This window comes from Heteronotia binoei, chromosome 2 (assembly GCF_032191835.1).
Source record: "Heteronotia binoei isolate CCM8104 ecotype False Entrance Well chromosome 2, APGP_CSIRO_Hbin_v1, whole genome shotgun sequence".
NCBI lineage: Eukaryota > Metazoa > Chordata > Lepidosauria > Squamata > Gekkonidae > Heteronotia > Heteronotia binoei.
The window spans coordinates 52,935,977-52,962,550 of NC_083224.1; the positions used below are offsets into that span (position 1 = coordinate 52,935,977).

Sequence of the window (26,574 nt, forward strand, 5' to 3'; positions counted from 1 at the left end):
AATGACATTGAAGTGACATTTCAGAAAAATAACAAAACCACCTGAGATCGAAAGCTCAGCCCTCATGTGCCCCATGGACGCAAAATCCGGTAGGTGTGGGGTCTGAGAAAAGCAGCCTGTAGAAACTGGTGTTTGAGAGTTGTAACTCAGCTTCATGTGAATAGTTTGTCTTGTTCTTGATGACAATGGCCCTTCCCTTGTCAGCTGGCTTTATTATAATATCTGGATTATTTTTCAGACTGCTTCTAGTCTGGATTATTCAGGCTGCTCAGCAATTGTTTATCCTGCCCCATTTGAGTAGAAACAAAGACAACAATCTTGCAAAACATTAAATTCATCTAGAATTATAGATATCAGTAGATTATATATATGTGTGCGTGTGGATTGTAGCAGCCGAATCCTATCCATATTTCCTCAGAAGGAAATCCCACTTTTTGGGAGGAGGGAGTTCACCTCTGTCCACTCCTTTTCTTGTCTCTCTAATAGCAAATTTAGATTGTCAGCTTCTTGGGACAGGGACCTTACCTTTTGCACATTCTGTAAAACACATGATGGTGTTAAGTACCATCAAGTTACTTTTGATTTATGGCGACCCTATGACCTCCAAAACATTCTAATGACTTCCAAAACATTCTATTGTTAATGGCCTTGCTCAAGTCTTGCAAACTAAAGGCCGTGGCTTGCTTTACTGAGCGATCCTTCCCATGTTGGGTCTTCCTCTTTTCTTGCTACATAAAGAAATAAATGTAATAGGACTGCCACCTAAGTTTTTCCCACATTGATGCAAATGATATTACAACACAACAGAGCATTGGTTCACTTCACTTAGCATTATGGGCAGTGGCTTTCCAGTGGCTTTGGGCAGAAAAGAGTTTTTCCAGTGCCAGCCAACAAATAATGTTAACCTGGAACTGTCAGGGTTTGAATTTGGGATTTTCTGCACTAGGGTGGCCATCTGTGGATGACATATAAAGAGGATGCGCAGTTAAAGGGGGAAAGGGACAGAGATTGCACAAAATTTACATATACTAAATTATATTAATACATGCAAATTTATAGAGAATTGCTATAATTTAAATAAAAATCAAACTCACCATAGTTCTAGCTCTGTCTGCTTTTCATGTGCTAACTGTTGATGGGGAACTTTTCCAGGACCTTGATCTTCCTCACCATTTTTAATTCAGCCCTAGCAGTCCAGGTAACTTTAGCAGCCCTACTGGGTGACTAAAGGTCTCCTGTTAATGTTGAGGATCAGACACAATGGACACTTCAGCTGATTTTACTGGGCAGAAGCAGAACCTGAACATTTTGGAGGTCTGGCCTTTAAAAAAAGACAAATGTCCTCTGAAAAAAGAGGATGCCTGGCCAGTGCCACCCTATTCTGTGTATAAAACTGATGCTCTAGCATGCAGCCACACCTCCTAGTCCAGCAATGGGGTTCCCTTTTTGTCTTTGTTGGAGCAAGAATCTACATAAACCCAGTCTGACAGCTACAGTATGACAGCTGGTGATCTAGCTGCCAGGCTAGGTCACAGTGACCTGATCAGCAGACCGGCTTGAGCCGGCAGAAGCCAAGTGATGCAATCTGCTGAGTCAGCACGGCCAGGATTGGCTGCTTGGACTATATATGATCTGTGTGTGCATCACACAGGTCTCTCCCTGTGAGATGGTGGTTAGGCGAAGCACTTTGTCCGTGGAGGTGATATTGTATAGACTGCACAAGAGAGCACTTGTCGTGTATATATGTTAATACACCTTTTGGCACTAGTTGCACGTGTCGGCCTGATTTTCTTTCCTGAAGCCCTGTGTCGGGCAAGTCATCTCCCTCACTCTGCTACTCCCGCTCCGACAGGGTTATGGGCCCAGGGCGGTTCCGCTGCGCGGAGGAGAGAGTTGAGAGTTGAGCTGACTGTGAGTTTGGAAAGAGCCGGAGGCGAGGAACGCCGGTGAAGGACACAGAAGCACCACCGTTCTCTGTTTGAGAGCCAGAGGGACGTCGGCAGCCAGCCGTGAGGAGGAGTCGGCACGATGGCTCAGCAACAGCTTGGAGTAGCCGTTGAGAAGCTCACCTCAGCCAACTACGCGGTGTGGAGCCTGAGAATGCAACACTACCTCAAGCGTGAAGGGCAATGGCTGTTCGTGAGTAACCCCCCTGCTGACTTATCTCCTGCCGAGACTGTGTTATCGGATAAGGCACTGGCCAACATAGTGCTGTCTATAGGAGATGACCAGCTGGTTTATGTGCGAGGGAAGGACACTCCCAAGGCTGCCTGGGACGCGTTGAGTGCGGTGCATGTTAGCACCACTGCTGGTTCCCTCATGGCCTTGACAAGGAGGATGTTCCGCACCGTTATGCCGGCTGGAGGGTGTGTGAAAGATCACATCAAACGGCTAACGGACTGTTTCGTTGAGCTGGAGGCAAGAGGCAAGACTGTAGCTCCAGACGACAGAGTGTACATTTTGCTGTCGTCGTTGCCACCTGAGTACACTCCCCTGATAACTTCTCTGGAGACGGTGGACGTAGCGACCCTGACCATGGAATACGTCTGTGCCCACCTGCTTGACTTCCAAGAGAGAATTGCGGCCGTGAGCTGTCCGGGGGTGTCGGCCGGGCAGCGTGCTGTTATCGGTGTGTCCGGGAAGACAGCCAAGAATGAGCCAGCTTTTGCTGCTGGCAGGCGTCCGAAGGTGGAGGAAGTGGAGCCGACTGCGTTTGCAGTCCGTCGCTGCTATGGATGCGGGTCGTCGCAGCACCTGCTCCGAGCTTGCCCTGAGAGGGAGAAGAGGCGGGGGCGTGTGCGGCGAGAGCGGAGGACCGCCAGCCCGTGTGAGGAAGCAACCCGGCTGGTCACGTCTGCAGTAGAGAGCACAGGGTCTGCTTGGATTTTAGACTCCGGGGCAACGAGCCATCTCTGCTGCGAGAAGGAGTTGTTGAAAAACATTGACAGTCCTGAGCATAAGTATGTGAGATTGGCTGATGGGACCACTGCCAATTCTGTTTGCTCAGGCAATGTGGAATTTCCTGCACTGAAATGTATGTTGCAAAATGTGTTGTATGTACCCTCACTGCAGTCTAACCTGTTGAGTGTTAGCACACTGTTTGACCAGGGATACCAGGTGAGATTTGAGAAAACCTGCTGCAAAATCCTGGGAGGTGGGGGAAAGCTGCTTGTGACAGGAAAGAGGGAAGGTAAACTGTATGTGGTCCAGAGTGATTGTGCCCAGGTGGCTCAGGTGTCGAATGAGCCTGTGCACAATAATTGTATACATTTGCTCCATAGGAGACTTGGGCACTGCGGATTTAGGGCGTTAAAGAAAACCCTGGAGCTTGTGCCTAGTTTGAAAGTAAATCCTTGCAAATGTTACTTGGATTGCCAGGTCTGCAAGAAGACCAAAAGCAAGGCGTGTGCTGTTGCTAAAGAAAGCTCAAGGGAAAGCACACGAGCCCTGGAACTAGTCCATTTAGACGTTATTGGCCCATTGCCAAAGAGTCTGTCGGGGAGGAGATACTGCTTGGTGGCCACCGACGACCACACGAGGTACGCGTGGGTTTTCACCATGGTGCATAAGTCTGAGGTGTATAAGACATTCACCAAGTGGGTCAAAGCAGTGGAGAGACAATTAGGGGTTAATCTCCTAGCTGTACAAACCGACAGAGGGGGGGAATTCTTATCTAACCAGATGAAACGTTGGCTGGAGAACAAGGGCATCGCCCACCGTCTGACGAACCCGGCAACGCCCCGAGAAAATGGGCATGGGGCTGTATTGCAGAATGTGATGTATTGCATGTTAGAGGATGCACAACTGCCAATGACCTATTGGGCAGAAACCATACATGCAGCTGTTTTTTTGCAAAATAGGGTTTGGTGTAATACTGTGAAAAATGTGCCTTACAGGTTACTGTTGAACAAGACCCCAGATTTGAGTTCTTTAAAAGTCTTTGGGTCACGGGCTCGGGTTGGCATCCACTCCACGAGTAGCGGGGAGGGGGATGTCCGGGCAGAGAGCCTAATTTTTCTGGGCTACAAGCCAAGGGCCAGGTGTTATCGTTTCTGCAATAGCAAAAGCAAGATAACACTTAATAAGAGTGCCCAGTTCAATGAAGAAAGCAGCTGGCCAAGGTTGCACTCCTTGCAGAAACAATTTGTCCTGCTGCCAAGTAGCAATAACGATGTTGGAGCGCAGCCCAGAACTCCAGCCCAGGAGGTGGCACCCAGTGGGGCTGGAGAAGGTGAGCCGAATGCTGGCACAGAGCCTGACGAGCAGAGTCAGGAGGCAGAGCCTCAAATGCAGGAACTGGAGGTAAAGTGTGAGAGTCAGGAGGTTCAACACCCAATTACAGGGGCAGAGCAACCAGCCCAGGAGGTGGGAACAGAGCAACCCGAAGAAGACAAAGCTGGTCCAAGCACAGGGCCACGGGTGTCTGCCAGGTCCACCAAAGGCCAACGTCCCGCTAGGTACAAGTGTCCCTATGTCACTCTGACTGTCAATCCAGACCCACCCGGATTTGAGGAAATGTTAAAAGAAAAGGCTAAGAAATGGAAAGCCTGGGTGGCAGAGTGCGAGGCAAGGGAGAAGGAGGCTGAAGCCAAGCGTCTGAAAGAGCTGGCTGAACAGGAACACGATGATGTGTTTTACAATCATGATGAGTTCCTGAACGAATTCCGGAAAGGGTTCCGAGCTACGTAAATATGAACTGTAATGTTGCTGGTGGACATGTATGTAAACTGTGTAAAGTGTTTTGGTGCACTGGGTTTAAATAGATTAGGAGGTGTGTTGGAGCAAGAATCTACATAAACCCAGTCTGACAGCTACAGTATGACAGCTGGTGATCTAGCTGCCAGGCTAGGTCACAGTGACCTGATCAGCAGACCGGCTTGAGCCGGCAGAAGCCAAGTGATGCAATCTGCTGAGTCAGCACGGCCAGGATTGGCTGCTTGGACTATATATGATCTGTGTGTGCATCACACAGGTCTCTCCCTGTGAGATGGTGGTTAGGCGAAGCACTTTGTCCGTGGAGGTGATATTGTATAGACTGCACAAGAGAGCACTTGTCGTGTATATATGTTAATACACCTTTTGGCACTAGTTGCACGTGTCGGCCTGATTTTCTTTCCTGAAGCCCTGTGTCGGGCAAGTCATCTCCCTCACTCTGCTACTCCCGCTCCGACAGTCTTTCCTTGCAGCCACTGGCTAGGCTTCCTTGCAGGAGTAAAAGCACTTCTCTCCAATGCACCTGCTCTCCATCTCATAGCAGGGAAGCAGGATTATATGGCTTTTGATCCTTCCAAATATGTTTTTGTTTTAGAAAGGAAGGATTCCGCTTGCACTTGATTTCTAAGTGCAGAGAGCCATGCTTCTGCCTCGGCCAGTGACTACTTGGTCCCTTCTTGATTTTCCTGGAGTGAAGGTATTAATAAATGAGAGTGGGCTGCATGTGTGCTTGGATGAGCACCAGCAACAGCTGCTATTTACCTAGATGCTCCACAGTTAATAGTCTAATTGACTGAAATACCAACCCTGGCCATGTGAGAAATAGCGCCTTGCTTTCTCTTTCCCCCACCTGGGATCTGAATGTGACAGCTGGTGAATTGCTAGACTCTTTGTGGGTGGGGAACCAGTTCCCCCCCTTGTGAGCTAGTACTTGACAGACCAGATGTGATTGCGCTCACCTTTTTCACTCACTCATGGAGTCTCTCTTACCGTTAGTCCTGATAATTAGTTCCGAATGCTCCTAAATTGGGACTGTATCAGAAATGAAGAGGATGCTTAGGAGAAATCCATTCCTGTCCAATGTCTCATGCAATTACATGTAGCAAATACAACAGTGCAAGCAGTGGGAGAGGGAAAAAAGCAAGCTCCAAAGAGACAGTGTTCCCTGACTGATATGACTGCTAGAGAACCACTATCAAATGGCAACCCCAGTTTCTGAGACAACAAAAGTGCTTCCACATAACATCCCTGGCTCAAACAGCTGCAATCCTAAGCAAATGTCCTTGGAAGTTAGTTTGACTGAAATAAACAGTGGTCCCTGCCAAAATAAATATACTTACAAATGAGGCATTTAATATGATTCACTGGGCACTGAGGAAACCATTATATATGCCTCTTCAGTCCATTGGCCTGATGCTGTGAGATTCAAAGGGTTGCCAGGTCTGTGTTAGAAAATAATTGGAGACTTTGGGGGTAAATCTGGGAGATGGCAGAATTTGGAGAGGTGAGGGGCCTCAGCGTGGTACTATGCCATAGAGTCCAACTTTCAAAGCAGCCACTTCTGCCAGCTGGAAATCAGTTGTAAAAGCAGGAGATTTCCAGGCCCCACCTGGAGGCTGGCAACCCTGTTAATCCAGACAGACAAGAGGGCAATATGGTCCCCAGTGCTGGCAATCATACTGTACTGCAACCCAATCAGTTCCTCCGGCCAGTAAAGATCAGCCCTGCTGGTCAGATTAATGGTTCCATAACACACCCAGCATCCCATTCTGGCCTACCAGAAGTTTAGAAGGCTCACAAGCCAGGCACAGAGGCAAGACTTACAATTGGCTCTAGCCATGGAGGTTTCCTTTAGTCATCATAGCTACTAGTCATTAATGGACCTATCCTCCATGACGACCCTGTTTTAGAGCCATCTATGTTAATGGCCATCTGGTTATATAGGAAATTGTCAGCTGCAAATATGCTAGGTCAGCTTTTATTGGTGCTTTCAGCAGCGACAGATCACCTGACTCAGCTGTGATGTCATACCAAAATGCTGAAGAAAGCTTTTATGAATTGCTCTCCAAAGTATGCTGCTATAGATTAAATTTGGCAGGCCCTGCTGACCAGCTATGACAGAAAGACTGATGCAGTAACGAGGCCTGCACTGTTTAGTCTATTAATTGGTGAGATTAATTGATTTAAAAACCTCTTGATCAACTAAAACGGTTGCCCAGATTAACTGGGAAGCAGGTTTTAAAGATAATTCTAATTATTTTTATTACCAGCTCCAGGTGGCAGGTTCATCTCCCACTGGAAAGAATGCCTCTTTGGAACGGATGCCAGTGACAACATATGTGCATCTTCTAAAAACAAAATACACTGTTTGCTTCATAATGGTTTTTGCAAATTTATGTAAACTCCATATGACAATTAGGCTAATATTTTTAATGGAGTAGAAATTAAAGCAAATCTGCTGCGCAATCTTATATCGAGTCCTCAATCAGGATACAATATGTGAAAATATGGAAAGGCCTTTAATCCATAAATCCCACCACCTGTTGCATGAAGGAATTCCAAGAGCTGTTTTTTTTGCAACCCAAAAACCTTTGGCTTTCTGTCCGAGGAGTACAACATACATCCAGCCTGAAATTAAAGCAGAGTATCTTGATCAAAGGTGCTCTTGTTTAAGGCCCCCTAGGTGCTCTCAAAAGGTGCAGCCTGATTGCCTGAATGACCCAGGAACTCTTTTGGCCCTCTACAGCTCCTCACACCCGTGACTGTAAGCAATGACCCATATTTGCAGGACAATAACCAAAGATCACAGATTCTCCCTCACAACTGTCCTTAGGGTTGCAAAGTTCAATTCAAGAAATATCTGGGAACTTTGGGGGTGAAGCCAGAAGCAAGGTTGTGAGTGACAAGCATAACTGAACTCCAAAGGGAGTTCTGGACATCACATTTAAAGGGACCACACACCTTTTCAGTGCCTTCCCTCCATTGAAAATGATGAAGGATAGGGGCACCATCTTTTGGGGCTCATAGAATAGGAATCCACAGTCCAATCTTTTTGAAACTTGGACAGACTTTTGAGGAGAGGTGTTGTATGCTATGCTGCAAATTCAGTGCCTCTATCTCAACACCCCCCCCCAGAGCCCCAGATACCCATGGATCAATTCTCCATTATTCCCTATGGGAATTGGTCTCCATAGGGAATAATGAGTGCCCAGCAGACATTTTCCTCCCCCCCCTGCTTTTTGATGACCCTGAAGCAGGGGGAGGGCCTCCAAACCAGGGGATCCCCTGCCCCCACCTGGGGATTGGCAGCCCTAACTGTCCTGAGTAATTCTTCAAGCCACTTCCTGGCCTTTAAGAAAGAGTCCATAATCAGTCTGCCACCAGGTAATTCAATCACCCCACCCAAGATTACCCTATTCTCCCTGTTGTTTAACCTGGTACATCCTCCTCCTCTTGCTTAGGACCCTTATTTGGACTTCTGCTTACATATAATTCTCTGCTTACCAAAACTCCAAAACCACATAGAAAGCAGAATCCTGCACTTTTGGTTTATTACTCTCACAGATCCTAACCCTGTGCTAAATTTGGCCAATAGCAAGGCCTTCCCCATTGTAACCCAGGTAGATTCAAGTGCATAAGAGAGACTTCCCATGCCCTTCACCTTTGTAGCTGATTCCCCTCCAGAACATCCCCTCCAGGGATGCCAGCCTCCAGGTGGGACCTGGGATTGCCTGGAATTATAGCTCATCTCCAAGCTACAGAAATTGGTTCCCCTGGAGAAAATGGATGCATTGGAATCTGAACTCTGGGTACCCCTCCTGAGGTCCCTGTCCCCTGCCCCCAGCCTCCAAACCCAAATCTCTAGGAGTTTCCCAACCTGGATCTGGCAACCCTATACTGCACTATGAGAACAAATCCATCATGCCCCTCCTCTTCAGCACAGGTATAGTATTTGCCTCCATTCTGCCCCTGAACTTAACCCTTCACATCCCTCTACCCATTCATCATTCCTTAGCTCTTCTGTTCCTGGCTGAACAGCCCGTCTGCCAGCCAACTGGATCCTTCCCTTTTAGTCCAAAATCCCTGCCCCAATCTTTCCAACAACAATGGCATTGCCTGAAGTATCAATAGATCAGGCATGTCCAACTTCGAACAGGTCATGATCTATTTTTTCTGGACAAAACTGCTGGTGATCTACCACAAGCTGCACCTTGCCAAAGGCTGAGCACATCTCACAGAGGTCTGAGAGGAGCAGAACAGAGCAGAGCAGCTCTGATAGCTGAGACAGCTGGAGAAGTTGCTGAGAATTTCTGAGTTTTGAAAGACTTCATTCTGAGGTTTGCGGGGCTGCCTAAAATTCTGAGTTGTGATACCTGGGGAGCTGCTCTTTGTTTAGTTGAGTGGGCTAAAGGTGAAAGAGATTGAGAGTGATTGAGAGTGATTGCTGCTGATTGCTTAGGAGTGCCTCTGCGCCACCCTCTTTGCATTTTAAGCTGTGCCTTGCCAGAGAGCTAAAGGGCTCTTGGCCTGTGGCTCTTTGCCTGGAGCTCCCTAAGGACCAGGAACCCAGATCCCTAATTTCCTTGTTCTCCCAATAAGGTAAGTTGACCCTCCAGAAGGGGAGCCACTTAAACAAACAGCATTTAAAGAGGACTGTATATATATATATATATATATATATATATATATATATATATATATATATATATATATATATATATATAAGATAGAATGCAGCAGGGGGTTGGGAGCTTTCCAGTGTTTTGCACTGAGTGTCACATGTCTTGGGTGTGTGCTCGATGCAAGGAGCTCCTGGTCCTCAGGGAACGAGTTTGTACCCTTGAGGCCGAGGTGACTGCCCTGGAGAAGCAGAGACGGTCAGTTAAGCACTTGGGGAAGACTCTTGGGGGCATATTAGGTGAGCCTCGCTCTGAACGTAGCAGCCCCGTTGCTGCCGGAGAGTGTGAGGGTCAAGAGTGAACAGGGCACCGTGCTGAGGATAAGGGGAATGTGCCCTCAGAAGGGACCTCTTCTTTGGTTGGTGAGTGGGAATCCTTTCACGCCAAGGAACCATCCCTGGGCAGGGGGAGAGGGGGGGGGTTGGTAGTTGGTGATTCGATCTTTAGGCAAGTAGAGAGCTGGGTGGCGAAATTGCATACTGACCGTATGGTGACTTGCCTGCCTGGTGCGAAGGTAGCGGACATTACGCGCGTAGTAGATAGGCTGATAGACAGTGCTGGGGAGGAGCCTGTGGTCGTGGTGCATGTTGGCACCAACGATGTGGGGAAATGCAGTCGTGAGGTCCTGGAGGAAAAATTTAGGCTGCTAGGCGGGAGACTTAAGGCCAGGACCTCCAAGGTAGCCTTCTCAGAAGTGCTACCTGTTCCACATGCAGGGCAGGAGAGACAGGCACAAATTAGAAGTCTCAATGTGTGGATGAGACGATGGTGTAAGGAGGAAGGGTTTAAGTTTGTTAGGCACTGGGATGCTTTCTGGAACAAGCGGGAGCTGTACAAAAGAGACGGTCTCCACTTGTCCCAGGATGGAACCAGGCTGCTGGCGCTTAAAATCAAAAAAGTGGCAGAGCAGTTTTTAAACTAAAACTTGGGGAAAAGCCGACAGGAGATGAAATGTCTCTGGTTTGGGAGGACTTGTCTCAAAGAGATGAAGGGTTGGCTGCTATTTTTCTACCGGTTAACGGATCAGAGTTGTCCACTGTGATGGTGACAAACATTATGGACTGTCTGCCAGAGTCTCGAGGCGGCAGGAGGAAGGTGGCGGGCCTAGCTTGCCTGGGAAATTATAGATGTTTGTATGCAAATGCTAGAAGTGTTCGAAGTAAAATTGGCGAATTGGAATGTTTAGTGTTGGGAGAAAACATAGACATTGTGGGAATTTCAGAAACTTGGTGGAATGAGGAGAATCAGTGGGACACGGTGATTCCTGGATATAAGTTATATCGGAAGGATAGGGAGGGAAGGGTTGGAGGTGGGGTGGCTCTGTATGTCAGAGAGGATATATGGTCCAGTAAGACTGAGGTCAGATAATTAGATTACCTTTTAGAAATGCTTTGGGTTGAAATAGAGGGCCCAAAAGGAAATTTAACTATGGGAGTTTGTTATCGCCCACCAAATCAAAAGAGAGAGGATGATTATAATATGATGGAAGGATTAAAGATAGCGGCTAAACGTAAAAACTGTGTCGTAATAGGTGATTTTAACTACCCGCAGATTGATTGGGTAAATATATATTCTGGTCGAGAGAAAGAGATTGAGTTTCTTGATGCTCTCAATGACTGTGCTAGGGAGCAGATGGTCTCAGAACCTACCAGGGGTGGGGTGATCCTGGATTTGGTCCTAAGTAGTGCCCAAGACTTGGTGAGAGATGTAAAAGTTATTGCGCCGCTTGGGAGCAGTGACCATAATGTTATTGATTTCACCATTTGTATAAATAGGGAGTTGCCCAAAAAGACCGCCACAACCACGTTTAACTTTAAAAGGGGTAAATTCACTGAGATGAGGAGTCATGTGAGGAAGAAACTGAAAGGAAAGGTAAATACGGTCAAAACTCTTGGGGAAACGTGGAGACTATTTAAAACTATAATCCTAGAAGCTCAGATAAAATACATACCACAAGTTAGGAAAGGCACAAACAGGCATAAGAAAAGGCCTGCATGGTTAACAAACAAAGTAATGGAAGCTGTAAAAGGTAAGCAGGACTCCTTTAAGCGTTGGAAAACCAGTCCAAGTGAGATTAGTAAAAGGGAACACAAACTGTGGCAAATCAAATGCAAGACTGTGATCAGGCAGGCAAAAAGGGACTATGAGGAGCATATTGCAAAAAACATAAAGACCAACAGTAAAAATTTCTTCAAATATATTAGAAGTAGGAAACCAGCCAGGGAGGCAGTGGGGCCCTTGGATGACCATGGGGTAAAAGGATTACTGAAGGAGGATAGGGAAATGGCTGAGAAGCTGAATGAATTTTTTGCCTCCGTCTCCACTGTGGAAGATGAGAACTTTTTGCCCGCCCCAGAACCACTAATTTTGGAAGGGGTGTTGAAAGACCTGAGTCAGATTGAGGTGACAAAAGAGGAGGTCCTACAACTGATGGACGAATTAAAAACTAATAAGTCACCGGGTCCGGATGTCATACATCCGAGAGTTTTTAAAGAACTCAAAGTTGAACTTGTGGATCTTCTAACAAAAATCTGTAATCTTTCATTGAAATCTGCCTCCGTTCCTGAGGACTGGAAGGTAGCAAATGTCACCCCCATCTTTAAAAAGGGTTCCAGAGGAGATCCGGGAAATTACAGGCCAGTCAGTCTGACTTCAATACCGGGAAAGTTGGTAGAAAGCATTATCAAGGACAGAATGAGTAGGCACATTGATGGACACGCGTTATTGAGGAAGACTCAGCATGGGTTCTGTAAGGGAAGATCTTGCCTGACTAACCTGTTACATTTCTTTGAGGGGGTGAACAAACATGTGGACAAAGGAGACCCGATAGATGTTGTTTACCTTGACTTCCAGAAAGCTTTTGATAAAGTTCCTCATCAAAGGCTCCTTAGAAAGCTTGAGAGTCATGGAGTAAAAGGACAGGTCCTCTTGTGGATCTTGGGGTCGTGGTAGATAACTCACTGAAAATGTGTGCGTTTGCAATAAAAAAGGCCAACGCCATGCTGGGAATTATTAGGAAGGGAATTGAAAACAAATCAGCCAGTATCATAATGCCCCTGTATAAATTGATGGTGCGGTCTCATTTGGAGTACTGTGTGCAGTTCTGGTCGCCGCACCTCAAAAAGGATATTATAGCATTGGAGAAAGTCCAGAAAAGGGCAACTAGATTGATTAAAGGGCTGGAACACTTTCCCTATGAAGAAAGGTTGAAACGCTTGGGACTCTTTAGCTTGGAGAAACGTCGACTGTGGGGTGACATGATAGACGTTTACAAGATGGGATGGAGAAAGTAGAGAAAGAAGTACTTTTCTCCCTTTCTCACAATACAAGAATTCGTGGGCATTCGATGAAATTGCTGAGCAGACAGGTTAAAACAGATAAAAGGAAGTACTTCTTCACCCAAAGGGTGGTTAACATGTGGAATTCACTGCCACAGGAGATGGTGGTGGCCACAAGCATAGCCACCTTCAAGAGGGGTTTAGATAAAAATATGGAGCAGAGGTCCATCAGTGGCTATTAGCCACAGAGTGTGTGTGTGTGTGTGTGTGTGTGTATATATATATAAATTTTTGCCACTGTGTGACACAGAGTGTTGGACTGGATGGGCCATTGGCCTGATCTAACATGGCTTCTCTTATGTTCTTAATGAAAATTAAGTTTCAAATTAGTTTCAAATTAGATTTTAACCCACCAAAGTTGGGTTCCATGCCCCGCCCCCCTATTTACAATGCTCCTTCTGTTATTTACTGGTAAGCAAAATAAGCAAAAACAAAATAGATAGATGAAGATCCAGAAAGAACTGAGAATAGTTTGTAGAGTCTTTCGGGATCAAGTGCGGTGTTCTACTGGAGAAAGTTTTCCTTCCAGACGTTTCGTTCTCAGCTGCGGAGAACATCCTCAGTGGCGTGATGATGTTCTCCGTAGCTGAGAATGAAACGTCTGGAAGGAAAACTTTCTCCAGTAGAACACGGCACTTGATCCCGAAAGACTCTACAAACCCTAATGATGTTACCAGCCGTGAAAACCTGAAATCTTTGAGAATAGTTTTTCTTAAATTTTTATTGTTATAACTTTCTTTAACCATCTTAATAAATTTCTTTAACTTTTATTGAGTAATTTGTGTTAAATGTAGGTCAAGTAATGATCCAGGCTAATCTTGTGCAATCTTTAAAACTTCTTGCTAATTAGTGAGACATCTGAGCCTGCATTTCATCCCCCAGCTTTTTGAAGTTGGGTGAATATTGCGTGAGGGCCAGTCTCAGGGAATCCTGGAGATGTTGATCTGTCATGTTGGAATGCTGTGTACTCTTTGTCATTTTCAGATGGGAAGACGCAGATTCACACAAATAAGTTGAACTGAAACAGGAGTGTACAGCTTCACTGCATCTTCTCAAGTTTGGGAATTTGTCTCTTGGCACTAGCTTCCAAAATAATTCTTGCTCAGCACAGGTCTTGAGAAAAATGTCATTTTTAAGGGTTACTATTTCATTTTCAAGAGATGCCTTGTTCAATGAGTAATTTTTACTGATAGCAGCTGCAGTTTCCTTAATGTCCATATCTGCTTTGAATGGGTATGACAAGTACTCCACAACTTTTTCGATTCTTTGGAAGACACAGAATCTTTTTTCGAATTCCTGGATAACAGAGCAGATTTCTGTCACATACTTCTCGTTCTGAAAAACAAAATTTGAATATTGTCCCAGATGGTCCTGTGTATTAGGAAAATGATCAAAGTGTTGTTTCCAAGTCATCATTAGCTCAAATTTGCTCTTGTAGGATGAAACTGTAATCATCTCGCCAATGCATTTGTTTTTACATTGTAGTTCAATGTTCATATCACTTAGTTCGCCTGTAAAGTCAGCGAGAAATGCCAGAACACATAACCACTCCTCATCTTCCAACTTTGCTTTGTCATCTCCCCTCTCCTTCAAAAACCTTCTTCTTTCATTCAGCAAATCATGAAATCTTTGTAGAAATTTGTGCCTACTTAGTCACCTTACATCTGTGTGCAAAATGATTTCCGCTGCCCCTTCATCAAGAGTAAGATTGAAAAGCCATCTTTGAAGTGATCTTCCACAAACTGAATTTACAATTTTGAAAGTGATGCCCATGACAGTCTTTGTATTGAATCTCTTGCTTATCAAAACTTGCTGGTGAAAGATGCAGTGGTAAGGAAGGAAATCTGGAAAGTCGTTATGCTGTCTTCAGAGGCCTATGAAACTGTTAACCTCACCTGTCATTGCTCTTGCTCCATCAGTAGTGATGGAAACAAGTTTATGCAATGGAAGATTACACTTTGTCACAAAAGAATGGAAAGAGCTGAATATTTCCTGACCGGTAGTTCTCCCTTTTAAAGAAATTCCAAGTAGTTCTTTAACACTGAAGTATTCAAAAACCATCCGGATAAAGACTAGTAACTGGGCTATATCTCTTATGTCTGTAGATTCATCCAGTTGGAGTGAGAAAGCAACACAAACTGAAACATCCTCCAACAATTGTTCAGTTGTGTCTCCACACATCTTTTCTTTTCACTGCACAACGGTGTTTCTTGACAATTGTACGTCTTGAACAGCAGCTATGATCTCTTTCTTATTCTTAAATCCTTCAAAAAGATTGTCTGCTGCTTCAAGAAAACAATCTTTTACAAATTCTCCTTCATTGAAAGGTTTGCATTTCTTTGTGATCAGGTTGCTGACCTTGAAGGATGCCATGGTTGCATTGACCGAATGTGACCTTGGCTTCACCATCAACTGTTGCTATGCAGCCAATTTAGATTTAAGTTCTTTGAGCTTCAGTTTACGAATTTCACTTTTGGGTGGAAAATCAGCATCAAACTTATTGCTATGCAGAGCCTTATAATGATGCTCCAGATTACCTTTTTTGGGCAAGGATACAGCAGCGTTACAAAGTAGACAACAACACTTGTCTTTCACCATGATGAAGAAGTAGTCCATTTCCCATTCTTCATGAAAGTGGTAGGTTTTGCTCTTCTTTGGAACACTCATCTTTGTTATACTGGGGTGCTACGTTTACACTGGCTGAATCTGGTCCAAAACTGTCACTGTTCCAAAGTATTAAAGATCAACAGGAACTGAAGACCTCTGGATGATGCCAAAACCACACATGCAGTTCTAAAAGTAAAATAAGAATTCATCATACTGGCACCAATAATTATTTATTATTATTTATTACTTTAAATTTCTATCCCACCCTCTCTGCAAGTAGTCTCAGGGCGGCTAACAACATTCGGTTTTACAACTTAACCAATAAAAACTACAGTTTAAAATCATTTAAAACATCCATTTCATGGTGCTGTATCACTACAATATAATATAGTATAAGTGGTCATCATAGTACTCTATAATGATGTAGAGTGGCAGCTCTCTCCTGGTTAGATCTCAAAGGCCTGTCGAAACAGTTCGGTCTTGCAGGCTCTGCGGAAAGTAGAGAGATCCCGCAGGGCCCTTATGGCCTTCGGGAGAGCATTCCACAATTCTGGCGCTGCCACCAAGAAGGTGCTAGCTCGCGTCAGCTACAACCTAGCCTCCTTTGGTCTATGGATGGGCAACAGATTTTTTGTCCCTAAACGCAGTGCTCTTCGGGGAATGTGTGGGGAAAGACGGTCCTGCAGATAGACAGGCCCCTGACCATAGAGGGCTTTAAAGGTCAATACCAATACCTTGAAACAGACTCGGAACACAATAGGTAGCCAGTGCAGCTCTCTCAGCACTGTCCGAATTTGCTCCCACCGGGGGAGCCCCATTAACAGCCGCACTGCAGCGTTCTGCACTAGCTGTAGTTTTCGGGTCAGCGCCAAGGGTAACTCCATGTAGAGAACATTACAGCGATCTATTCTTGAGGTGACCATAGCATGGATCACTATTGCTAAGTCATTGTGCTCCAGGAAAGGGGCCAACTGTCGCACCCGCCGAAGATGAAAAAAGGCGGATCATGTAGTGGCTGCTACTTGGGCCTCCATTGTAAGAGAGGACTCCAAGAGCACACCTAAGCTCTTGACCTTAGGGGCCGGTATTAGTGACACCCCGTCAAGAGCTGGAAGAGGGATCTCCCCCCCCCCGGACCACCCCGGCTCAGATAGACAACCTCCGTCTTTGTTGGATTCAGCTTCAACCGACTCAGCCTGAGCCAAGATGCTACGACTTGAAGAGCCAGGTCTAGATTTTCCGGGGTACAGTTGGACTGACCACCCATCAATAGATAGAGCTGGGTGTCGTCTGCATATTGGTGACATCCCAGCCCATACCTCCTGACAATCTGGGCAAGGGGGCGCATAGAGATGTTAAATAACATCGGGGAGAGAACCGCACCCTGTGGCACACCACATGTAAATGGGTGCCTTTGGGATGATTCCTCCCCTATCAATCAAATACCACCACACCAAACAATCATCAAACCCCCCCAAACATCTGTCCAGCAAACCATGAAACCAAGTGGGGCTGGTGATCTACCTCTGACCCCTCCGCAATCTACTGATAGATCGCAATCTACCTGTTGGGCATACCTACAATAGATGAAGGGAACTAAGATTTTTGAAACAATTTGATTTTTCTGGTGGACCTCTCGATGGCACTTGGTTTTTTTGGTAACTGTGTGACACAGAGTGTTGGATTAGATGGGCCATTGGCCTGATCCAACATGGCTTCTCTTATGTTCTCGCTAACCCAGTTGGAGGAAGTTCAGATAACAATTTTACACTGATGGCATATGTTGAAGGCTGAGTTGGGCTGATAAAAGAAATACTTTTGTATGTTGGAAATGTGATGTGAATTATGATGATTTGGAACACATGTAGTAGTCTTGCTCTTGAGATATGATTTTAAAGGTTATTAATGTAATGACTGGTTAGAAAAGGCCAGAAACAAGCTTTCTTATAAGCAAATTAGAATGGAAAGGTCATTTATGACAAACTTATTAACAGCAGCAAAAATGACAGATCTCAACAATGGAAATTGGGGACTGTAGCACTACAGAAGGAATATTTGCTTAAGAAACACTGTAGTGGAAATTCAGACGCTGACTCATATTAAGTGAGCTTGAGATCATTGGAGAGGTGGTATGATCTATCTCAGGCCTTTTTTTGTAGCAGGAACTTCTTTGCTTATTAGGCCACACACTCCTGATGTAGCCAATTCTCCTGGAACTTACAGTAGGCCCTGCACTAACAGCCCTGTAAGCTCTTGGAGGATTGGCTACATCAGGGGTGTGTGGCCCAATATGCAAAGGAGTTCCTGTTACAAAAAAGCCCTAACAGACTTTCTTCCTAAATAATGATCTAAAATAACATTGTAAAAACAAATATGGCCTACTGCCTCAAAATGTATTTAACAGGTCATCTGGCTGAGGGTCAGGAGATACTCAGGGACAATATGTACCATAGTAACATGGAACTGCAATGAAGAAGGGGAACTGGGGTGAAATTAAGCCCTGTACAGCACAAGCTGCTAGTCAGAGAAGAAGGTGATTTCTCTTAATTCTTCTCTGCAGCCGCTTGTGCTGTATTTTGTTTGGGAGCCCTCCAACCTCAGGAAGAATGTCATGATAAGCAGGAGGCCACTAGAGTGGAAGGAAGGGGAGATTTTTTTCCACCAGCTTCTTCTGTTGGACCCAATTTCCACTGTGTCCACCACAACTTTTTGTAAATTATATTTAATTATCTTAATTCCAATTTGATGAAGAAATATTAAGATAACAAGAATTTAACTAATTCTTATATTTCTTCATCAAATTGGATTATGACCATATATTAATGTGACTGTAATTTCATTCTTGTTTTCAAACATATGCAATGGTAGGAGGATGACACCAGAAATATCTAGTGATCTGTAGAACATGTGGCTGGAACACTCTTGAATTTGCTATTCCGGCTGAGAAAAGGATGTTGTCTCAGGATAACCCTGAGATAACAATCTTGGTTGTATATACAAGCAAGAAGAAGGGTGGGGGCAAGTACTCAAAGCTCTGTGGAAGACAAAACAAACACATAAATCAACACCAAAGTGACCCAAAGTCAGTGTCAAGCACACTGATTCTGCTGGGTGAAAAACAGTGCAATCCTATGAGGAGTTACTCAGTGTAGGATTGCACTATAAATCAAGCAAATTAAACAGAGCTGCAGACATCTCCTTCTTTTGCTATTAGATTGCACCAAATAAGTAATTTTCGAAATGAAATTAAGAGACATTCCATGAGAGAAGAGACAGAAGTGGGAATAATAACGTTTGATCCACCACATGTCAGAGGAGAGAAAAAGAGCAATTCCGCATTCACCTCAGAGAGCAGCAGTCAGCAAGCCATTCATCATGGGGAGGGTCCAGAAGGAGCAAAAGAAAGGCAAAGAATATTTCCTGCATGATTTTACTTGGTATTACACTATTAGCTCTGAAATCTGAAGACAAATAGCCACTCTGGCACACAGTATATGATTATTGGCATACACACACGCCCACATACACACACAAACACATATTCTAGGTTTTCAAAGAAAATGTGCAAAATTAAATATAATTTGTATTCTTCATGACCAAGCTATTTAGGACTTAAACTGAATGCATTTTTAATGGAAGTCAAGAAGTTGAAGAATCTATTATCAGCTACATAATATCAAATAAGTTCATAAAAAGCACACACAGTCCTCTCTGTGCAACAGTGGACCATCAAATTCTACTTCATTGGCTTGTTACAACTTATGTAATGCATTGTGTTGTATTAATGTCTCAGTGAATTCTACTAGAAAGTCCCTTTGTACCTCTCAAGGCCCCCAATTTTAACATCTTATTTTGTATTAGAGATGATTACCCTGTTTTTCATCTCTTAAAAACACAAGTGATACATCAGAGTGTTTGATGTATCTATGGTGATTGAAGGTAGCATCACCAAGAGCCACCAAAACACACAGGGAAACAGCTGCTTCTCTTTCATCTTCAGATGAGCTTTTCCAGAGTTGCACAAGTTGGGTGAACAGGGCTGCTAAGATTTACCTAAAGTAAAAGTACAATGAAAGAGGCAGAGTGGAAGAAATTGTTGACAAGAGTGTTACTGATTAGCAGAGATGGGCAGAGGATAAAAACTCTATAGAATTACTCAACAGATTTCTCAGAATTGAACCATTCCAAAACTCAACAAAATACAATTCCCCTCATTTCACCCAACACTGGTTCTGCAGCATCAAATATAAAGTTACCACTTCTAACCTTAGAAGACTTTGCACAACAATCCTAATAATGCCACTAATCAATCTCTCCTACTTTACTATCCATCCTAACTATCAATGAAAATCAGGGTAGAGATGCGTTGGTGTATCATTTTTCCTATCAGCATTTTTAAAATTCTGCTCACTTTCTTTGTTAATTTTCCTCCTTCAATAATTTTCTTTATTGTATTGTTACATTAATTATACATTCCGTACCATTTTTTTACACATTTAACATAAAGGCACCCATTTTAGCTGTCGTACTTGTATCAAATTTTGTTAGTCTAGCTGAGGAAAAAGATGACTACAGTCAAACCAGAGATATCACAAATCTGGTAAATTCCCCAGGTGTTTCAAGGATGAAAGTCTATGGTTGGGCTGTCTGCCAGGAAGAAACTGCTTGCAAAAGCAACACTAGCCCCTTTTAATTGTTACAATTTTGGCGCTCAAATCACACAGAAGGGAAAATCTTGCCACCAATGACTCTCCTGATATGTACAGTGTGAATAGAGCAATATGTGCATTTTCCACCTTCTTGTTCATACAGTCAGAAAACCAGACTTATAGAAAGTATGCATTAGTATGCACCAAAGCTAGAAAATATGCACATTGCCCTATTATAGATAGCACAATCTCCACTTATGTGCGGTTTGAGCACAAATTTGTAATGACAGAAGATAGCTACAGAGTGACTACAGTCACAATGGATCTAGTCATCGAAAGCATCTGACTTGAACACAGGCAAATTTTATTACCCTCCATATGACCCTTGACAACATTTCCCTCACAACATGGCCTGCTTCTCCCAGATTGCTAAATGGATGCCGTTTCTTCCAAGTCCATTTATAAGCAGCTAGCATATAGTAAACAGCCATCTGAATCCACTCTCAGATGCACCTGAGAACCTGGAATTGAGTCAGAAGAACGTATTCCACTCCATAAAAGCTTATGTGATAATAAATCTGAAGTCACATATGCATTGTGAAGTTCAAGAAGATTGAAATGTGGTTGTAAATCATGCTTCCTGCATGGCAACCAATCAATTCAGAAGGACATTTAACCCTGCCCTTCTGTTTTTCACACATTCACAACAACAGTAAGACAGGGTCTGAAAAGTATTTGATGTGGTATATATAGATTTGTCTTAGGTGTGCCAAAATACTCCTTTTTTTGCTTTGCCTAAAGAGCTGAACAGGGGTTGCATTACAGAGAGAAATGACATAAATGCTGCTTAGAAGTTTTTATCAAAAATGTCCTCTAGGAAAGCCAGAAGTCTTGTTTGAAGAACCTTTTTGTTTTTGACCTGGAGACTGCCTCTTCATTTCTAAATGTTATTTCTGCTGTCCTGAGGACTAGGACCTTAACAAAGCATAAGCTTGTATTCTTATGGTGAAGTTATACACACGTGTTCATCATTCCCCAAGTGCAACATCAAGCAATGATTGTGATCATTGTTATCATGTAAGCAAGTAACCTGCGACTGGGCTGTACAGCTTCAGACAAATGTGGTCTTATCTGATTGAAACTTCTGGATTTTTTTTTAAAAAATCTCTGAATATTCAAAAACTAGCATATCAGGATTGAATGTTTCTCTTTAATGTCTAGGGTGTTTTTTTTTAATACCAGAGGAATGATTTGCATGCAGAAATGTGCACTCACATGGACCACCACTAGCAATCTTGAGCAGGGGTAGACTGGGAGGAAAAAATGACCCTGAAAAAGCCCTCCCCCCAAAGTAGTGGGGAAGGGAGAACAAGGTTGCCTAGCCATCCTCATGCTGTGAGGCTTGACGAAGCTAAGCATGTTGGTTACTGTGAAATGGGAGCAAGGCTGGGTACATCAGGCAAGTGCAGCCTGGCTGGGTGGAGCCTGTCCTGCAACACAGAGGGTGAGTGAGCCCACATTGGGCACATCCCTTGCTGGGTGCAACCCTGGCCATGGTGGGTAAGCAAACTTGAGCCAGGCACTTTTGCCATTCTGGGTGAAGGAGCCTAAGCTGAGTGTATCCCTCACTGGGCGATACAAGGCTGAGATGAGCTTGTCCTTCACCAAGCCAGCCCTGAAAATTTTCAGAAACAAAAATCTGAGTCAGAATTCCAAAATGGTATTGGGGGAGGGGGGGGACTGAAATACTGATATACAACCCATTTCCAAAATACAAATCTGAATAATACTAACTACTAGTTACCATAGAGATGACTTCTGACAATTGTGCACTCCTGAAGAAATAGCAACCTAGTGCCCAGCCACATTCCTACCCTTAGCATCAGTTTTAGATGGCATGCTGGAATGGCGGAAGTCTATGGTCTATGTCAGCGGTCCCCAACCAGCGGTTCCCAGACTGGTACCGGTCCATGGCCCATCAGCAACTGGGTCGCCAGCCGAGCTGCCCACTCCGCCCCCCGTGGTGCCCCACAGCCTTCTCCCCCTCCAGCATCACCTCCTCCTCCCTCTGTGTTTATTAGGTTAAGCTGTGGAGAGTGCCTTCCCAGCTCTTTAAAAGCTCACTTCTCTCCCTGCGGCAGCAGCTGGTCCATGGGGGCAACCAGCAGCAGCAGCGAGCGACCACTGAACAAGCCACTTGTTTAACAGATTGCTTGCTGCTGCTGCCGCGGGGGGGGGGGAGGTGAGCTTTTAAAGAGATGGGAAGACGCTTCCCCTGGCTTAACATAATAAACACGGAGGGAGGAGGAGGTGACGCAGGAGGAGGAGGAGGGGGTGGAGTAGCGAGGCTGCGCGGTGCAGGGGGGAGGCAAAATTCAGTCCCCCCACCCTGCATTTCTCCCACCCTGCCAGTCCCTGGTGCCAAAAAGGTTGGGGACCACTAGTCTATGTGATATGGAAAGCAACTACTAGCATTTAATATATATAAAAAAATTATTGAAAAAGAAAAGGCTACACACTTACTCTGGACAGCAATAGAGTAAGCAAAGAATGAAGAGAAAAGGTGCAAAGATGCAGTCCTCTGTTCCTCAGCCCTGCCTGTGCTTTAGCTGGTCTTATTCTAAGGCAGGCTCTTTAAACTTAAAAGTGACACTACTCCGCAGGGCCTGTAAGATGGTACTCTTCCACCAGGCATTCACAATTTAGACTGCTGGCTACTACAGTCTCTGAAAATATCTGGATCACCTCTTGCAATCTGCTCTATATAGAACATCTGGACCACTAAGATTTGCTTTGTGGAGAACACCTAGCTGGACTAGCAAGGCAACATAATTTGAGATCATAGCACCTGAAATGTTAATTTCTATGTTTTATGTTTTAAATTGTTTTTATTGTTTTTATTATATGTTTTACTCATGTATACACATTAGCATATGTGAGCCACCCTGAGCCTGCCTCGGTGGGGAGGGCAGGATACCAATCAAAATAAATAAATAAAAGCTTCCTATTACTGTAAAGCCTTGGTCTGGGCTGCCTGTCCTTTGTTAGTTCCACATGGTAATGACAACGATTAAGATGGAGCCCAGAAGTAAGAGCTCCTTCCTACAGATAAAACCAGCAACAATGCCCTTGTTCCCTTTGTGTCAAGGGTATTTATTTCCTTCGTCTGCCCACCCTTTGTGGATCGCCCAAGAAGAGATACTACCTAGAATTAGGCATCCCCAATCTCTATCACCTCCTAGATGTCACATTTCTGTGAGTGCATGAGATGGCCCATTCGTTGTTCTGTGCTGCCTAAAACTATTTACATAACCACATCTCAAGTACTGGGTGCTTGAGAGAGCCTCAAGCAAAGAGCCTTGCCCTGAGATGGAGTGTGTCCTTGGAATCCCCGCCCCCTTCAGTATACAAACAGGGCTAATAATTCACCTCAAGAAGCAGAAGTCTCAGCCACTGAACCTACCTGTACAAGGCAGATGCTGTTCTTTTCAGCCCTTTGGGTCTGTTGGGTTTTGGTTCTCCAGCCATGTTTATATCTGCAATGAACAGCAATTAGGCATCAGTACTGTTCTGTTCACTTTCTGTCCCTGATACCGATTGTTATGGACAATTTTTAATTGTTCTGGGCACTAGAGTTTTTAAAAAATTAAATGTAGCCTTTTTGGTGTACATTTAACACTAGGCAATGACTACTTATAAACCTTTTAGATAAATCAACATATGCAAATGAATACTGGCCTTTTCCTGTTTGTGAAAAGTAGCAGATACAAAAGGTCTATTTAGTTTACTTGTTTTATGCTGGGGTCAGCTAGGTCTCTCAGAAGATTAATCATCTGTCCTTTAAATCAATTAATCAGCAATATAAAATACTTTTGTGCCATTAACCTAAGGAGATTCTGAAGCATCAAACAACTCCTGGTTAAGAAGCTAGAGACACCTCACTGGCTTATGTGGCCTTACCTCTGGTCATCAGGGTTAGTATGAATGCAGGCATAATACTAATCCTTTCATAAAGGAAAAGGAAGATGAATGGTAAGAGAGAGGGAAAAGAATACAAATGTTCAGAGGTCTGTCTTGATCTCTACGCTTGACAAATATTAGAGCTGTACAACCTTCACTCTTAGGAGAAAAAGGTACTTGCAACATTTTCTCCTGTGTTCAGTACAGTAGCATGCTGTAACCAAAGCAAACTTTTAAAAAATGGGAATGTCCCACATGGGTTAAAATGTGCACCCAACAATTTAAACAGATTACCACTGATTAATCAGATACAATTTCAGCTGATTAACCTCCTGATTAAAGCTTAATTTGGACACAGGAAGGTGTTACCCATGGAATTACACTCCTTACTGCCATGTTGAGATCCTCTGATTGATTTTTATACTGTTCAAATTACCTTCTGCTTTCAATACTCAATTAAGTCCTTGACCCTGTTTGCTAGAATGCCACTGCTATATGGCAGTAGTTCTATGAACACACCTAATACTGCCTTGTACTGAGTCAGTTCATGGCTCTGTCAAGGTCAGTAGGGTCTACTCTGACAGGAAATGGCTCCCCAGGACCTCAGGCAGAGGTGTTTTATATCACTTACTACATTCTCTTAATTGGAAGTGCTGGGGAATTCAACCAGCTCTACCACTTAGCCATGGCTCCTCCCCAGTCATCATTGCAAGTACAAAACCATTAGCATCTCATTTGGAAATTTTATCGTGCACATACACAAATATGAAATGCTTAAAACGCAGTCAGCACATCCTTTGATAAGACTGGTTCAAGAAGAATTCAGCATTTTACAAAACTATACCTCTAGTTTATAATTACAAGTTGCTTCCTTCCTAGCAGAATATAAATGCCCAATACTGGGCACATAGGTTTGTCATGTTCCTTGGTGCCATCTTCCATTCAGTCCATGCTAAGAGATGTGCTGGATGCAGAAGCATGTCTGAAGTCGCCTGATGTGATCTCATGGACAGTTTTCAATTCCAGGAATGGGGAAGAATGAGATTTTTCTGATCTGCTGAGAAAATCTCTGACCTAAACCTTCATATGGAAGGGAGTGTGTGAAACGTGAGGACAAAGCAGCGTGACCAATTTTCATTGTCTGCATGAAAACAGAACAAAGTAACTACAACTACAAAGACACTGCTAGATAGAAATGAGGCATAAGGAAAGGTGAAGAACCCTCCTGTCCTGCTTTTTCTAGCTGGAGGCAGGGAAAATGTTCATATGCTTGACAAAGCACTCCACATGGTCCTTGCTGCTCCCTTGAAAACTTTGGGACATTGCCAGCACAAAGATATAGCATCAAAAATGACAATGTCCTTTCTTTCAAAGCCAAAACAGACACATTGAATTGGAGATGCCAATGCCACAACAGGGAAGAACTGCAGGGTTAGAGAAGCTTGAAGAGATCCATTTTGGGTGAAGCACTGCAAAGATGGGATCACAGAGGAGAAAGATCCCAGGGTTCATATCTCATTTGTGAGTGGCTACCTTGTATCACAGATTCTGTAACTGGCACAGCCAAAAGGGACTTGTCAGGCTCCTGGACAGGGACAGGAAGTTCTGTGGACTTGGGTGTGTCATGGAGTTAGGCTATAGTGTAGAAATCTACCTGCTCCTCAGTCCACAAGGCAATACTGTCTCAAAGCATGCTATAATGCACACAAGAATTGAAACTTTGGCAATTCTTTGGAAGGAACTTTCTCTATTCAGGTCAAGACACATTTCAAGAACTCTCTCAGCAAGTACTCTCTCAGCTGCGCAATAAGAACATAGTTGAAAAGGCAGGCTATTTTACCTCAAAGGTACTTCCACTGTTTCATGTGAGGTTTGCAATAAGCTGAGTAAAAGGCAGTAGTGATACAGAAAAATCTTTCATTAAACAATCCTGCATCTCTCTCTCTGTGCATCTCCATGAGTCACCCTGTAGCTGTTTCTTTATTCTCTGTGTCCCTTAGTTATTCCCTATCTGCTTTCTTAGCTCAGTTATTGAATTCCATATATATTGATATATTCATGGGTGAGTATGGGAAATAAGGAGAAATGTACCCATGTGTATTTTTGGTTGTCTTAATTTGGGGGAATTGCTGTGAAGAACATTTTCAGCTTGCCTGTTTTCATTGCTTAGTTTCCCACTTTTTGTATCTTTTTGTATATGGCTTTTTAATGCCTTTTTATGTCCTATGAGGAACAGATACCATTTACATGCAATTGATGCAAAACCAACAACATTTCTACTGAATTTCATTAATATGCCCAAGGAAAAGCATGCCAGCTGTTTCATTCTGAGTGTGGGGAAGCCATAAAGGAAATCTCTTTTGAAATTAGTTGTCACAGAATTTGGGATCATCCCAAGAAATAAGTTGGGTGGATTATATACATTTACCAGGACTTCTTTGACTGCACAGACCAGAAAATAGATACCAAGGTGGGCTGACGTGCCTTGCACAGCTATGTGTCCCATCATTTGCTTAACGATAAAAGCTTACATTTGTTTGACACTAGCACCAAATTGCTTTAATCTGTTTTAATTGTTTACTGTTTATCTGTTCAATATCTTAACTGTTAAAGTTTAGAATTGTAAAT

General features: G+C 43.9%; 1 protein-coding gene across 3 annotated transcripts in view; it reads right to left on the reverse strand.

Annotated features, from left to right (window-relative positions):
• The window catches only part of RALY (RALY heterogeneous nuclear ribonucleoprotein), a 384,646-nt gene that overhangs the window by 18,672 nt on the left and 339,400 nt on the right, over positions 1-26,574 (reverse strand). For all 3 annotated transcript variants that reach the window (XM_060230996.1, XM_060230995.1, XM_060230994.1), the window contains one exon: positions 23,450-23,522. In XM_060230996.1, the coding sequence (XP_060086979.1) occupies positions 23,450-23,522 (73 nt within the window). The remainder of the gene's footprint in view (positions 1-23,449; positions 23,523-26,574) is intronic.